Here is a 17,476-nt window from a genome sequence, read left to right as displayed (position 1 = left end):
TTGTAATCCTATTAACTATGCCCCCAGAATAAAAACATCCAGAGTTTAATCATTTCTGCTGTGTTTTTGCATGATTCAGAAGGATTCCGAATATCCCTGGTAAAAAACGCTTTGTTCCTAAACTGGTTTGTTATCTTATTCCTGAATAATTATGGTCACCGAATATAATTTCATTGTTAGTGATTTCACGTTTTTGTTACAAATGTGGTGGAAAAAAGTGGTTGACAGTGTATCTGTCACAGTGGAGTGGACACATGCTATAGGTTGGTTGGTGTGATCCGGTTGAGCGTGCCTTCAGAAGGGGCAAATGCTGTCCTGAGGGTCTGGTCTGTGATTTAGAAGACTCAAAGCCCTGCTTCACACCACAGCCTTATAGGTTAAGAACAGGTAATGGCTGGTAGCGTAGTAGTTAGAGCTGCTGCCTTTGGCTCTAAAGGTTGCAGGTTTGATCCCCACCTCTGCCTGTATTACCCTTGAGCAAGGTACTTACTCTAAATTGCTCCAGTAACATTACCCAGCTGTATAAATGGATAAATAATTGTAAGATGCTTTTGAGAAAAGTGTCAGCTAAATGCATAAATGTAAACAGTTTGTTCAGTTTTTCAAATCAAATGGCTTTTAACTTTTCATATTTTATTACTGCTGTAGTTGGTTACCTGGGGTTTCAGTAGTGGGTAGGGGGGAACTCTGTGCCGCTATGTGACAATGATCTCACAGATCCGTGTCACTGAAAAGTTCAATGGTTTGATGAACGTTTCCCCTGAGAGCCTCTTTCACTGGTTTTCAGTGGTTTCTTCTACTCACAGCTACACAAAAGCACAATTTTATTTTCACAAGTAGCATCGGTGATTCCCCAAGGATAGCTGTGAAACGGTTTGTACCGAGCTCAACTGACTCCCGGCCTTGTTGACCACTTGAATAATTACCCAACAGTTACGTTACGAATCATGAGATTGTACTGCAATGCTCTCAAAGTGAAGTCTCTAAGCCTGCCATCGATACTGACATGGCGCAGTTCTCCGCACCCGTTTTGAATTTGTAAAACATCTGCTACCAGTGATGTTTCCCAGTTGCTCGTGATATCACATTTCTCTGAAGAAACTTCTCCTCCTGTGTTAAGTGTGAATGACTCCCTGTCAATGGGTGTTAATTGTACAGTCCTTGACTCTTCGTTTCAAAGCTAATCTTCTTCCCAAAGCCTCTTTTCTTGATTTCATTAAAAGGTAACTTGATTCACCTGTGTTGTTGAGCCATCCTGCAGGACAAAGGCACAGTCTGCAAGATTATCCCGTGAGACCTAGGCTCTGGATTGTCTCAAAAAAAGACTTTGGTAGCGAAACAAGTTGGGCACATTGGGCCACGCTGCTTGCGGCACATTCCGGAGCATATGCTCTGTTGCTGGTTGAGTCATTTTTATTCTGGTGGACGAGCACTTGTCATGGGACATCCTGTCGAATCCAATGTAGGTCCACGGTTGCATTTCCCTCAGTCCGTCATGCGGTTAGTTAAACACGTGCTACTGACATGCTGGGGACTAACACCCCTGGGCCAGGCCCAGGCAGTTGGTGGACAGTGCAGGGAACCATCTTCAACTGTCAGCTCGTCATTATTTACTTCCTCCGGCAACCGCTTGTGAAATGTTCACCTTGGTGTGAAGTACAGTCAACCCGATTATCCGAACATGAATCTTTTTCCGCGTATGCTGTAATTTGGTGCGTGTTGTAAGACAAGGAGGCCGACTGTAGCCCAGCAAAGCCTGTGGAGGTACCAGCCCAGAAGTTACAAAACACTGCTATAAAGGTTGTGTTTATTGTTCCCAGCTTTGAGTTAGCATTTTAATCTCCTGGTAAACTAATTGATGTTTAATCCATTACTGTAATTATAGTACACATTCATAAACTAGATAAACTCATTCGGCCATTGTTGCTGAGGTGTGTTTTTTGTGTTTGGAACCATATTTAACCATACACAGTATGACCAGCTTTTGAGTATGATCTGGTGCTTTTTTTTTTTTTTTTTAAACAATGGCTGAAATTTTATGATTGGGTGTCTCTACCCCACTAGGCCTATACCCGGCCTATACTGAGTTTGGAAAGAACTAGCAGAAAAAACGCTCAGATTTTTCCTTGGTTTGTTGAAAATTATCAATGTATCTTGCACTATACCTACAACTACTGTACTTTATTTGACTGCCGCTGAGCATTGTTTGTGCTAAATCTATGGAGGTGGTTGCTCTTCAGTTTTTCAAACTTTGTCAATAAAACTTGAATTCTGCTAAAATCAGACTGGAAGTTGTAGTGCAGATGTTGATGATTAAAAATGTTTAGGTGGATAAAGAGGCTTGGGGTTTCAGTAGCTCCAGTGGACCGTATTTCACTTTTTAAAAAGAAAAAAAAAAAGCAGTTTCATAGACAAATGCATTGCTACATGTATTGAATGAGGAGCGCTTCGGTTTCCAAATCAAATCGAAAAAATAAATGTTTGCAGCTTGAGTTCTGGCCCTGCCAATTCATAAATTTCCCAGATGTGCCCACATAGTCCTCCCCACTGTGTCTTGCCATGTGGGCTGGGCGATGAGGCAACCTTATTTATTTATTTTCCATTTTGCATTTAATAGATTGAAACCCACATCCAAAGTGTTGATTGTGTTCTCGGTAAGCCCTTCTTGCTACATGATGATTTTTATGAGTAATAGAAATATACCACTTGCAGTATGAAAACCTTGTAATTTTTTTTTTTTTTTTAAATTATTATTCATACATTAAACGTAGGTTAGTGCCCTTATGGTGAAACTGATGGACGGAGGACGACTTGAGTGAGGTCGTCTTCCTCAGAAAGGTACTGTACCCTTGTCCTCTGGCACCAGAGCCTGATTGGAAAGGCTTCTTACCGCCATCATTGGAGGTGGGAGGAGACGTGGTCCAGCAGCACGTCTCAACATGAGGATCAGCTGGACAGACTAAATGCATCTACAAAAGAGCCAATTAGATAAACACCCAATTACAGTTGCATGGAGTGTGTGGAGAGTTCTCCGCTTTGTGTTCTAAATTAAACACAGCTTGTTGCTCTGCTGCGCCAAGTCCTTCTCTGATGGATGGCAGAGCTTGAGAGCTGGAGCTGGAGCTGGAGCTAGGCTGGCGTTGACTCAGCAGAGGGTAATGTCACTGCACACGTACGCGCGCACACACACGCACAACAGTTACGTACTGCCATCTTCCTCCTGAAGACCGTCGTATTAAAGAAACCTTGAATTTCTGGAATTATGATCAAGATGATCTGTACTGATTATGTTTTATGTCTTCAGTATGTTGGCTTTTTTTTTTAGCCAATAAAATTACCAGTTCCCAACAATTATTTCCCGTGAAATAATCAGAAGTTTGTGAGTTAAATGGCAGTCTTGTAGACTTCGCTTCAGTGGGTTTGCCTTTTTAAGATGCACACGCAGCGGAGGCAGCAAGGCAGCGCAACGCAAATGAAGACGAGTCTCCCACAGGCGATTACTGCTTTTTAAGGAGCCTTAAATCGGTCTTAAAGGTAACTGTGAGGACGCTGACCTGCCCGAGCAATAACTCTACATTTCGGAGCGATGGCTGTCTGCCTGCCATGCTACCGACAGCTTCCCAGAGCATAAGCTGAAGGAGGACCTTTTGCATCCAGAAGAGCAGAAGAGATTTGCACAGGCCTGTACAAGTGGCTCTGGCTCCGTTTCCCAGCAGCCCCAAGGCGATCTTCTGTAGAACAATGTTTGTTCTCTCGGAAGTGCGGCTAGCCTGAGGTCCTCCGATGGGCAGGGCCCCTCCTTCTGCTGTCGCACAGATTCTTCCGAGAACCTGCGCCTCCGTGAATGACGAGAATTCAACATGTTCACCTTGCCTCCCCCCCCCCGCAGTGCATGGGGCATTATTTTCATATCTGCGATGCAGATCTTCATTCTTCAGTTCTAGTGTGACGCTTGAATCTCATTTGCTGTTGCTCTCCCCTTGAAATTTTATGCCCTTGTGCAGATTACATCAGACAATATTCAGACCGTGTGTCGCTGGCAGGTTAGTCTACTGTATCGTTAACTTACTTTCTTCCGTTGCATCACCTGTCTCTTAACTGCCAAGTCTATTCGGCTTCAGCTGTTTCGTTTGCTCTCTGGGCACCGTTCCTCTGGGAAACTGGTGGGAAGTCCTGCTGGTGCTGATGTAAACCATTCCAGACAGACTCCTTAATAAAGTATGTTTTTCTACTGTTATCGGCATGCATAGTCATCTAGTAGTAATTTATTTATTGAGGCTGTGACACTGCAGAAGGCCGTCTTATCGCAGCCCAGGAGACGGAACGGGCAGCCTAATTATTTATTCAAGTGAGGTTTAATTCACGGGATTGGAATCCTTTTCCGTAATGAATGTGCCAATGTGCAGCGCAATGTAGGCGAGCGTTGTACTACCGGCAAGCCTTGCAAGATGGGTTTTGCCAGCAGAGCATTCTTGGGCAAGTAGTGGTAACCTTCTTCCAAGACCAAACGAGTCATCGTGACAGTGTTTTCTAGCTTATCTTCACATCACCTCAGTAACCAGGGCAGTAACGTTGAACTTCTGGCTCAACACCACACCGGTACGCTGGTTTTGCCACTCTTGCCACATTATGATCACGTCTCCATTGCCATCAGTTGACCTGAGACAGTTTGGGATTGTCTGCAATAGCTGATAAAGCAAAAAATGCAGAAGTGGAATATTGCTCAAAAACCACAATGACCTGGATTACATTTACATTTATTCATTTAGCGGACGGTTTTCTCCAGAGCGACGTACATCTCAAAACACAACTTTGTGCATTACATTAGGAGAAAGGAGAAAACATAGTTGCAGACACGTGACTCCAAAGCATAGTCAGTTTATTTCTTTCCACCACATGCACCAATATACATCACACCAGTAGTTGCATAAAATGTTATCAGAATATCTACAATTCCTCATCACCTCCTTAGGATTTTTTTTAATTTTTTTTTTTTTAAAGATACATATAAACTTTTATGTTACATTACAGGAGTAGCTACATAAAGATTTTTCTGGGGATGATCTTAAAGTTATAGTGCATGAACATTTACACCTTACATGAGCTTAAGAGATCATAGTCCAAGTGAGTTTGGAAGACATGAGTTTTCAGACCCTTTTTAGATGTGGTCAGAGTTTCAGCAGTTCTGAGTGAGGGGGGGGGGGTTGTTCCAGCACAACGGAGCCAGAACCGAGAATTGAATTGGTTTTGAAAAATGTACATTAATAGAAAATGTTAATTCCATTCTAAAAATTCTCTAGTGAAGTGAGAAGAAACAAACATTTCTTACAAAAGTCTGAGGGGAAAAATCCCTGCTCCTGCTGATGAGGATTACTGGATGGTCTGTTTCTCAGATTTGGCAAACTTGAGGCTCAAGGGTGAGGTGGTATATTTAGTCTGATTTAGAAAAACAGCCAAGGTGCTTTCAGCATACTAACAAGTCCCTCGGTTCAGAATTCATTCATTGAAACAAATTAGGTCTTTCTTTTAAAGGGAAAAAAAAAAAGTGTTTTATTGTTTCTATTTGTCATTATTTAAATCACACCTTTTTGGTGTGATTCTAAAAGAGGCTGGCAAGGGGAATACATTCTTCATGATTAATTTGACCACTGGGCAACAGCTCTCATCAGGTAATACTTAAACTTGTTTGCCTCTGAGAAAAAAAAAAAAATAAAAAAAAATAAATAAATAAAAAGCCTAAATGCCAACATGTGGAAAGTGTCTACTGTGATGAATTCAGAACAATGATTACATTACGCCCCCTCCCCGAGTGAGTAAAATGAAGATTAATCCTGTGCAACCCGTCCCACCGGAGCTCGTGCGGTGGTGGTTCTGTAGCGGAGGACCGTGGTTCGCGTTATAGACTTCGCTAATCCGGTATGGTCTGTCCGTTTTAAAATGTGCGGACAAGCCTCCCAATTGAGTTGTGTTTTATTAGGCTGTCTTTGTGTGGAAACGTGGGTGAAAGGGCTGCTGGATGGTCTAGGACTCTGTTTAGATTATCTTCTGGCAGCCCCGTCTCTGCTGCCATTGACTTCACCGTAGATGGCGTCCGAAAGCGCGGCACCTCGCTTGCAGCTTTAAGCCTTTTCTAATGAGGGTTTCGGAAACCCTGGGCCAGGGTGAGCTGAGCCGTGGGGCCAGGTTAACGACTGTAAAACTAATTGTTGTAATGAGTAATAACTGGCGGTCAAGAAAAGAAGGAAACGGGACCGAAAGGTCAGGCCTTCGTTGGGGCGCTAATGAAGAGGCGGTAGCAGCGAAGCCGAGCAAACATCCTATGCGCGACCCTTGTGTCTCTTCGCAGCGGGACAAGGAGTGTTTTCTGAGGGATTTGACCTCACGCACTGACACTGCGCTCCCATCGCAGCGTTATTCCTGCCTTTCAAAGGCAATTTAGCGCATGAGCTCAGCGGATGAAGCATGCTGCGACCTGCAGACGCTGGCAGCGCCCCGCAACCACTCTCGTTATGTCCGATAAGGGTGATCTCTGCTCCGGTGAGCCACAGCAGCATCCATCAACACTTTTCCCCCTTTCTGCAGACGCTAGTTTGCTATTTATAATTTTTTTTTAAGGCGCTGCGTTTATGAGGGTGTTGTGTAACCGTGCCTGAGTAACCCGGGGTCCGGGTTGTGTACAGCTTCCTGCAAGCTAGGGGCCACTTGTTTGATTAACCCTACCATCATACCAAAAGAAGCTTGATTCTTTTAGTTTCTTTCTTAAGAAAGAAATCAGGATTTGGTCATGAAATAAACTGTGGAAGACCAATTTGGATGCACCCAAGTCTGAAGTCTCTTTGAAATGAACTTATAGCTGAGACTTTAACTGACAGACAACACTGCACATTGTGTGTGTGTGTGTGTGTGTGTGTGTGTGTGTGTGTGTGTGTGTGTGTGTGTGTGCGCGCGCGCACATTCAGAGAGGTACATCTAGTCATCAGAAAGTAGAGTTCCTCTCCCTCTATTCGTATTTGGCTGTGGTTTTCCACAGCTTTCTGACTTTGGCTCTCCTGTCCTTTTCTTTGCATTGTTTTTCCCTTGGGAATGAACCTGTGGCTACTTTCCAGAATCCCTCTCTCAAATTGACCTTTTTATAGTAGCTGTCTTTTCTGCAAATACATTTCTGGCTGTCTAATAACTTCTTCATTGGAAGTCAACAACACAAAACCTTCCTTCTTGAGCCACGGTTGAATCTCTGCCAATTGGGGCTGTAACAGCTGTACCGCAGTTTAAACATTTGGTCTCCACTGACTTGGGGAACATTAGGCTTTTAAAGTTCAGCAGGTTTTGAGTCAATATTGCCTACCGAAATCTTGCTCTGTTTGGTCTGTCACTTGTCAATATTTGGCTTTTCGCAACCCTGGTGTTCCTTTATCTAATCGTAATTGACACTCTGACCATATGTAGACCAGTCATAAGCTTTGCCTTTGTTAGTTGTTTTCAGAATAAACATTACTCTGTTTTCAATGACACTTTCAGTGTATCTTGAAGGAATTAAACAATCTGCGGAATGACCAAATTATTTTTGTAGTGGTTATTGAAGAACGGGACAAGCGCTACTAGAAGCGTCACGGTTCAGGGTCTCGTCAAGATGAGGATTAGCTAATGATCTTACTGAAACCCAGCCAATTTTCAGTAACCATGTGGTTAATAAGGCCCTCCCTTTTGTTTTCCAGATGCAACAGCTGTTCTATGAAAACTATGAGCCCAATAAAAAGGGCTACATCCGTGACTTGCATAACGGCAAGATCCACCGTGCCATCACACTGCACCCCAACAAGAACCCTCCCTACCAGTACCGGCTGCACAGCTACCTGCTGAGCCGCAAGATCGCCGAGCTGCGGCACCGCACCATCCAGTTGCACCGCGAGATCGTGCAGATGAGCCGCTACAGCAGCACCGAGGTACACAAGGAGGACCTGCAGCTGGGCATGCCACCCTCCTTCATGAGGTTCCACCCACACCAGCGTGAGGATGTCCTAGAGTGGGAGTTCATCACCGGGAAGTACATCTTCTCCCCCGCTGATGGGCAACCCCCACGCCGGGGGATAGACTCCTCACAGAAGATGGCCCTGGATGACATCATAATGCAAGTCATGGAAATGATCAACGCCAACGCAAAGACCAGAGGCCGTGTTATTGACTTTAAGGAGATCCAGTATGGCTACCGCCGAGTCAACCCTATGTTTGGCGCCGAGTATGTGTTGGACCTGCTGATGCTGTACAAGAAGCACAAAGGGAAGGCCATGACTGTTCCTGTCAGGAGACATGCCTACCTGCAGCAGACTTTCAGTAAGATACAGTTTTGGGAAGAGGAAGAAATGGATGCTAGAGGCTGGGCTGGTAGGATCAACCAGGAATCGGACTCGCTCTCCTTCCTCTCCAACTCCCTTAAGATGTTTGTGCCGTTCAAACTCGGCACTTCCAGATCTGACCTCAAGGAGCCCAAAGAGAAGAAGGTCAACATTCTGGTGCCTCTCATGGGGCGGTACGAAATCTTTGTGCGGTTCATGGCCAATTTTGAGAAGGTCTGTCTCATCCCTAACCAGAACGTCAAGCTGCTGATCCTGCTTTTCAGCATGGACAACAACACAGAAAGAGTGAAGCACATCGAGCTGATGAGAGAATACCATGTAAAGTACCCCAAGGCTGAGCTGGAGATCAGGCCAGTGTCAGGACCCTTCTCCCGTGCTCTGGCTCTGGAAATAGGCTCCTCCCACTTCTCCAACGATTCCTTACTTTTCTACTGTGATGTTGACCTACTGTTTACAGCTGATTTCTTGCAGAGGTGTAGAGCCAACACAATCCTGGGAGAGCAGACGTACTTTCCAATCATTTTCAGCCAGTATGACCCTAAGGTGGTCTACGCAGGAAAAGTTCCTAGCGACAACCACTATGTGTTCACTCCAAAAACTGGGCTGTGGAGACATTTTGGGTTTGGTATTGTTTGTGTATATAAAGTAGACTCAGTAAGAGCAGGTGGTTTTGATATCTCCATCCAGGGATGGGGTTTAGAGGACGTGGACCTTTTTAATAAATTTGTCCAATCAGGGATTAGACTGTTCAGAAGCACAGACACTGGCATTGTGCACGTTCATCACCCTATCATATGTGACCCAAATCTTGATCCAAAACAGTATAAAATGTGCTTGGGTTCGAAAGCATCTTCGTATGGGTCGACACAGCAGCTGGCTGAACTGTGGCTCGAGAAGAATGACCCTGGATTCAGGGAAATCAGCAGTAGTAATAATGGATCAACAAGAACAGTGTGAACCAACCACAATGGACCTGGTGGACTTTTTATGGGTTTTTTTTTTTTTTTTTTTTTTCTCCTGAGACTACCTAATTTATTTTTTAAAGGATAGACTAAATGAATATATTTTGGAAATACAATTTTTCTAACTAAAGAATAAACGGGGATCGGGGGAAAACCAAAAGACTTCTGCTTTAAAAAAAAAAAAAAAAAAAAAAGGAAATGTATGGAAAAAGAATTCAAAATGGACCAATGTTTAATTGGTTGAGCCGGAATGCAACAATAATGAAATATACTGTAAAGTCATTTTGTTGTCATATGACCTTTTGGATAGTACGTCGTGAAACATTGGCGAGAAATGTATTGACAGCGTAAGGCTTATTGTGTCATTTTAAAAGGTCCTACAGAAAGTAGCAATTTTTATTCCATTCTTAAGAGAATGGTATTTCACATGTGGGATTAGGGTAATTTTCTGAATGTTTACAGGATGCTGCATGAATTTCATTCACCAGTGGAAAGGCTGACTCACATGAAATCTCTAAACGACAATGATATGTGTAATTATCAAGGGCCCTACAGTTGCTTTTGATTTCTGCCGGTTTTCACATTTTTGAAAAAGCAGAATCACTTTGTCTTTATTCTTTCACCAGAACACAGCTGTCAGAATAAATATCTGCAAATTGATTTCAACTGTTTAATTTATTGAATATTCATGCACATTTTGTGTCGGCTATCGGACGTGTCACATTAACAAGGTTTGTGTAACCTCTCACAATTGTGGATAGTTTTTATTTTTCTTTGTGCTTACTTTTTTGCTAATTTTGATTACCAAAGAGGGTTTTTTTTTTTTTTTTTTTTTTTTTTTTTTTTTTTGCACAGTGACTTGAAGCATGTTCTGCTCTGGTCTTGTGTTCAAAATTTTAGCCTGGGAGGGTTTTTCATAAATTTCCTTTCCTTCCCTTCCCTGACACTGGGATATTAGCATCGCTCTCCCACAGGAGTCTGCCCGTAGACTTTTGATGTGTGTTCTCTTTGAGCACTGTCCAGCTGGGAAAGGTTTTATATTTAAGAAATAAAAAAAGAAAAAAAAAAAAATGTTCCAGTCCTTCTGTGTTCTATTTCTGTTCTAAGCAATGCTGTGAATCTTGCTTTTGGCAAGACTTATGTGCCTTTTATTGTAAATTTACTCTGTGAACGTGTATATTATGAAGGATAGTAACAACAAGCCAAAAGTTTTATTCCAACATTGATTGTGGCCCTTCTCTTATTGTGGATAAAACGATTGGTAACTTATCAGAAACCCTAAAGCAGGGCCTCACCAGTGTTACTTGGCACATATTTTTTACTCTTATTTCATTATCTTGTAATGGATAGTTGTTACTCATTTGCTGTAAAGTAAAAATATGGGGACAACTTTCGAAGTGGTGGAAAATACACATTTGAACGGAACCAATAGTCTCCATGATGAATTTAAATCGTTTCTGATACAAGGGAAATGCTCTGAACACAAATGTAGAGGACAGACAAGCCATGAAATGTAGATTTACAGATGCGAGCTTTCATAAAGTGAGCGTTCTGGGAAGTATCCTGCAGGGAACTCAGGAAAGCCACACCATGTACACCAGTTATTCATCTGGGAGAAATGCCCTTATCTTTTACAAGACACACCGAGACCTGGTAATCATTTCCCATGTGTTTCTGGCATCCGTGTTTTCATTAAGCCAGTTTAAATGTGTAATTGCACCCCGGTTTTCTGGTTTTATGGGTTGCATCTTGCAGTTCTTGGCTGAAGAAACCAACTTTCATCTGAGCCCAACATGTTTGTGCCCCCAGCCAGCCTAATTAAATACACCGTCAATCCGATTGTTTGCCTTAAAATCTCATTAGACGCCCTCTTTGCTGCCCCGGCCAGACGTCCTTGGATTATTTTTTAGCCACCTGACACCGTCCCTCGATTTAACAAATGTGCTTCGAAACGCGCCCCGGCGGCATGGAACAGGTTGTCGCGAAGACATGGAAAGTTTACGGCTGTCTTCAATACCAGCTTTGCGCTCGTCTTTGAAAACCTTGAGAAAGTTCACGTGGCTGTTCCCTCTGGAGGACCGGCTGCTGACAATGAGGAAAAAGCCTGGGTTATTGTTATTATTGACAGTATCAGCAGTGGAGTGTCACTGACTCGCATGTGGAGAAACGTAGAGTTAAGAAGACGTCTGATATGCTTCGTCAGAAACTCCAGCCACCCCCTCTTTTTCTTTGCCCCAGAAGGGAACTCCATAGCTGCTCAGGATGAGTGCCTGACTTCAGAGACTGCTGCAGAAAGGCAGGTCGCTGCTGCCCTCGGTCGAGTTGGGGCTCCGGGCGCTAGGAATGAGCGCTCGCTGTATGAGGGCACCGCGGGGCACCTCCTCGAGCTGAGAGCAGCACAGTTCCCGATTATGAATCCTGGCCGTACCGTGAGCTCCGGGTTCTACCTGTCCTCCCAAAGACACACAAGTTGCTCCCCCGAGAGATAAACCAGCTTTCTTCTGCGTTCGCCGTGAGAACCGGTCTTTGCTTCGAGGACACCTCAACACGGCACCTAGCACTCAGTGACACGTCCAGGTCATTTATTTCTGTTTGCGGTGTATTTTATATGCTGCAAATGGTCCCGAGGGCAAGTACCTAAATAAGAAATTCCTGTAATTTCTAGCGGAGAGCGACTTTGCCCACGCGCAGCATTACCATAGCTAAATCGGTATGAATGCGCTAATATACGGCAATATTTGTGCTCTTCTGCATAGTGGTCTGTTGTTAATTTGTAGAAAGAGCCCAAGAATTAACCACAGGGACATTGGTTTTCATCAAGCTCCTCAAGGCCTGGCTGTGTGCTGGGGTTCCGTGTGCCAGCCGGGGCCCCACCTATTTGAGAGGGATCTTCTAGGCTCTTCTGCTCTGCGGTCTCGAGTGGCTGTAGGACACGGACAAAGGCGGTTAAGTAAAGTCTTATGGTGCCGTTTCACATAACTGTCTTTTTGTGAGCTTCCTGAGGCAAATCCTTCCATCCCCCCCATCCCTCCTCCGGCCCGAGGCCCCTTTTCGACCCGGACCAGCAGGCACTCTGCCATCGGCAGGTGACCAGTTGATGCATTTCATAACGCTCCTGCATGGCAAGCTGATGGAAAACAGGGTTGGTAGGCGCCCCGTGCTGAGCAGAGCCCGACGTTCCCTGGCGCTACGATAAATAAACAATCAAGGCCCCGTTTCTGGGTTCTGCCAAGCAGCTGCTCTACTGCAGCGACTCTTCATTGTGTTCACGGCTCAGCGTTTGACAGTCACATTTCTCGTTTGCACACGTGTGTCACCGAATGTATTACTGCCGCCGAACAGGCCCTGCAAAAAAAAAAGAAAAGAAAAGAAAGGGTTTGTTCTCATGTTGAATTCTCAGGAAAATAATTCAATCCTCGCGTTTCGCCAGACACATGCTGTTTTTATTAGATGCAACAGTCCCCGTTTCTGGAGGGTGAATGGGAAATGGTTTTTGGGTTTGGTACCTTTCTTTGCCGGACCACTGTTCCTAGACGAGGTACCTCAGGCCTCCTCCACCCCCTATTCCCCTTGCGTTCATACGTGGAGCGAGCCGCAAGTCATTACAGACGCATTGCTGAACACGGCTCCCCTCTTGTACCATTAGTTAAATTAGAATTCAGAACATTCAACCGATCATCTGTGGACCACATGGCCAGACCAGCAGATATTCCTCTTTTCCCAAACAAGCTCTTCTCTGTTTTGTGAAGGACAATATGTTACAGTATTAAAGTAATACTGCATATCTGAAAAGGAGCCAAGAGTTTTTTTCTCACTTCCATCAATACTTTCATTTCATTATCGGGGAGGAAAAAAAAAAAAAAAAAAACATTTAAACTGTTCCTTGTACCAATAATACATTTTGCTGAACAGGATGTTTTTATTTAGAGATCACAATTTTACAATCAGCTGTTTATTACAAAGTAATTCTTTATGATACTACAAAAAAACCACATCTTGCTATGTATTTAAGTATTTGATGAAGGGCCACTTAACATTTCTCGCTGTATATGTTATTCAAAGATAAAACGATACAATGAGGTTTTGCTTATATTAAACTTAATATAGGGTGGTACAGCGAGTGGGTTGGGCTATTTAGGCACAGGTTCGAATCTGGGTCAGTCTTAGTGGAGTTTGTAGGTTCTCCCCATGTCTGTGTGGGTTTCTCCTGCAGTCCATAGACATGGAGCTCAGGTGAACTGGTGATACTAAAATTGACTCTGTGTGTGTGTGTGTGTGTTTAAGCTACAGAAAGGTAGTAATAATAATAATGTAAAACACCTGTGGAGAAAAACTGATGACATCATGTTCCCCTAGTGATGGCCGTGTGTTTCCTGCAAGGAGGCGATTGGCATCCTCGGAGTCTGGCTCGCACAGTCAGCCAGCCAAATCTCCCTAAGACCTTAAACTGCATGTGGTGCCACTTAACAACTGAACCATTGTTCATGTTGGACAACGTTCACTGTAGATGGCTACTTGTTTTTTGTAAAACAGTACTCAAATGACTGCGCGCTGATCTTCGCTCAATGACATTACCATGTGAGAAGAGAACACAACGTTTGTTGCCCACTGCACTCAACACGGTGGAAATAATAGAATAGATTTTATCGATACTCTATGCCAAGCCAACCCTGGAAGACTGCGAGAGCTCCTCTGCAGCCTTTTTAAATGAATGAGTGTCATTACAGGCGTGCTTATATTCCCCTATGTGCAGGGAATTCAGCAACTACAAGAAATGTATTAGATATAGAATAGAAAAGTCATGCAAGAACACACGCAATAGAGACGTACAGCACTGTCCACCCCGACAGATGATTCTTTTCAGAAGTAAAACCTGACTCGCCGACAGTTTTGAATATTGAATGACCCATAACTAGAGATTACTGTAGAAATGCTGGCCCACAAACACACGTGAACATTGTAGCTACAGGGAACTGTAGGGAACAGCCATTATTCCAAACCCTGTGGCCCAGTTCTGCAACGTTAGATCCTCCTGCCATTTAAGGTGGAAGAAAGAAAACCCGGCAACTCAGGGCGTAAGGCCGGTGGGGGAGGGGACACACCCAGGACGGGACGCCAGTCCGTCGCAAGGCACCCCAAGCGGAATGTGTGAAAGAAAACCTGGACTGCGCATTTAACACAGCCCAGGTTTATTTAGAACGTGTTTGATGACAAAGGGTTTATAAATGGCTGAAAGTACTTGAGACATCACTGGTTGTACTGTCATCTGTAGGAGTTCCCCCCCCCCAAAATTGGCACAGACTGGGAAAACAAAATCTTAAGAGGGAAAAGAAAGCAGTAGCATCCATCTCTTACCTGTGAAAATGTAGTCGAAGTGCAACAGCGGGACTCAGCTGCAGATTTTGGCCAAAAACGGAATGAAACTTGAGGGAAGAGCACTTTTAGATGCCAAGCCACCAAAAAGCAAATCGATAGAAGACGATGGTAAATGTTTTGGTTGCCATGCCTGCCACATCTAAAGGAGGTTGATTTAAAATCGCTATTTTAGGCTGAAAGCAGTGCCACCTAAAAATAAGCCTTCCAATCCTGGAAAATGGAATGCTAAGCACAATATAAAAAGGATCTGTTGGCTTGCCAAGCATGTTGTGAATGGGTCTCGTTAAAGGCATCTGGGCATGAAGGGGCATCACGGGGACCGGTCTAGAGAGGACTCGGCTTTTCAGAAACTTCCACGCACGTCACATAGACAGCAACCTCAGCACCACAAGGAACCCAAGCTAAGGAGAATTCCAGCTCAGTGGAGAAGGCAGTGGATTGGAGTTACACTTAGGTAAAGAGAGAGTCTTTGTCAAATAAGCAACACATTTACTCATGTAGCGCCGCAGGACCAGATGATCCCAAGATGCAATGCTTAGTTGTTCATCATGCATTAGGTTTGTTGTATCTGGGGTCACTTTCCCACATGCACAGTAAGAACACTAATGGCTGATTCCATGCCTAGTTACATACATAGACTATTAAACACACATAAGTATGTATACATGGGCAGTACGGTGGTACCGCAGATAGCACGGGGGCCACGTAGCTCCTGGCTCAATACGTGCAGGGTTTGCACGCTCTCCTCATGTCTTTATTCTCCAGGTGCTGTGGTTTGCCCCTACAGTCCAAAGAGATGTTTTATATGAATCGGTGACTCTAAATTGTCCTTATTATGTGATGGAAAGTGTGAGTGCAATTGCCCTGTGATAGCCTGGCACCCATTGTAGAGTGTACCCTGGCTCCCCTCCTATACTTCTGGTACAGACTCGCAACCACTGGACAAGCAGTCATTGATAATGGATGGATAGATAGATAGACATGGACACAAGCAACAATATTTGAACTGAATGCCAATGAAGTTGCATCCCTCCTATAAAATGCCACTTCCTGAACTCTCAACACGACCGTCCACTGTGGAAGTTACAATCAGAGGTCTCGCAGTGGCTGATACGAGTGCTTTACATGTACAAGGGAAGAACAGAGCGGGGCTTGCTGAATCATTATGTGTTGCTCAAGTGGACTTGCCATTCATTTCTTTAAATAAGAGTAATAATGGCTCTGCACAGTGCCAGAAAGTGGGGGTACAGCAGAGCAGCCCTCACACCACTCCCCCTGCCATTGCTGGCCCAGGACAGCCCCATACACACTTTGGCCGGTGTTGCGTCTCAGGAGCTCAACCTGGAGGGCTGGCCGCCACCTGGAAGCGATTAGCAGGCCTCACGCTGCCGCCCCGGAGCCGGTGGCGCTGCCAGCCGTGCACTGCCTGACCCGCGGAGAGTCCTGTAAAGCTGCCCGCACCACAATTACATGACAGAGAAAGCCACTTAAAACGCGCTGATGGATAGGGAGAAAACGGCAAGCAGTAATGACTTTTCCATTGCTTAACAAACACCCTCCTGAGAGCGTTTGAAGGAGGAGGCACTTAACAGCGAGGTGCCCAACATGGAGCTGGGGTGCCAGCTGCTTCGCGAAGCTGGAAGGCAGAGCAGCCTTTTCTGACGTTTATTCAGTTAGCTGACGCCATTCTCCAAAGCAACTTAGTGGTAAGCTACTTACATTGATTCACCCATTTATACAGCGGATATTTTTTACTTGAGTAACTGAGGACAAGCACATTATCAAGGGTGCTACAGCTAAAGGTGGAAATCATACCTGGACCCTTCAGTTCCAAAGGCAGAAACTCAAAGCACCCCACCAGCTGCTGCCACATACTTGTACACCTACTTCTTCAGGAACAAGTACTGAGGTTTAAATCCAGAAACAGTGGTAAGTGATGGCTCAGCTGTTTCAGACCAAAGGAATATGAAAATATATGAGACAGGAAATGGCCAGGAAGTGATTTAAAGGGGTTGGCTGGAGACCGACCTTTGGTGACAACTGGCATAGGGAATGAGATGCCGATCACCTCTTCAAGGCCCTCAGTGGGAATCAGAACGTAGGATAGCACATATCCGAATGGCCTCTCCCCTTTTCGGCACGGATCGGTTTTTTTTTTTCTTTTTTAAAAAAAAAACACTCCTCTTTTGCTGTAAGCCCAACAGCGGATGACTAAACAATGCTCCCAAAGCCAAACTTTTTTGGACTCTTTACACCCTATATGAGAACGGGATCTGAGCCACACGTGCCTGCATGACTGCGCCGTGTTTTCTTGACAATGAGGACCATGGTGCTCCCCATCACCACAGTGGTCTGCAGGGGTCTTGCAGGACTTGGCCAGTTACCACCATCCATTTGTGAGCCAGTTTCTTGATGTTCTAGCTTCAGGACTCCCCCTCTTCATGTGAAGCTGGATAAGTGTGACTGAAAGCACTTGGCCTTCTCCGTGTATACTCATATTCCTGATTCCTGTGTTCTCTAATGGACGCAATCACAGTTTATGAGAATACTCTGGCAACACACTATTATACCCAAGATAAGCGAGTGTATCTGAGCCTGGGGAGGAAGTTTTTGAGGCATTTGGCTACAACTCAGTGTGTTTGAGTTTTCAAACCCTCCTTCAGAAACACCTGGATGCTCTACATTTTAACTGGACAGGTTAAACTCCCAAGTGAACTCATTCAACACACTTTGCTTTGAAGTGCATTCATTCTAGCCCATAGCACACAGAGATTAATTCCTGCC

At 44.5% G+C, this 17,476-nt stretch overlaps 1 protein-coding gene across 1 annotated transcript in view; it reads left to right on the top strand.

Moving 5' to 3' along the window:
- The window catches only part of chsy1 (chondroitin sulfate synthase 1), a 38,933-nt gene extending 28,806 nt beyond the window's left edge, over positions 1-10,127 (top strand). Inside the window, exon 3 of the mRNA XM_018763259.2 lies at positions 7,716-10,127. Within this exon, the coding sequence (XP_018618775.2) occupies positions 7,716-9,311 (1,596 nt within the window). The 3' untranslated portion in view covers positions 9,312-10,127. The remainder of the gene's footprint in view (positions 1-7,715) is intronic.
- Positions 10,128-17,476: the final 7,349 nt, after the last annotated feature.

The sequence above is a fragment of the Scleropages formosus genome, chromosome 11 (assembly GCF_900964775.1).
Source record: "Scleropages formosus chromosome 11, fSclFor1.1, whole genome shotgun sequence".
In the NCBI taxonomy this organism is placed as follows: Eukaryota; Metazoa; Chordata; class Actinopteri; order Osteoglossiformes; family Osteoglossidae; genus Scleropages; species Scleropages formosus.
This window is presented reverse-complemented; position numbering and strand designations above follow the sequence as displayed.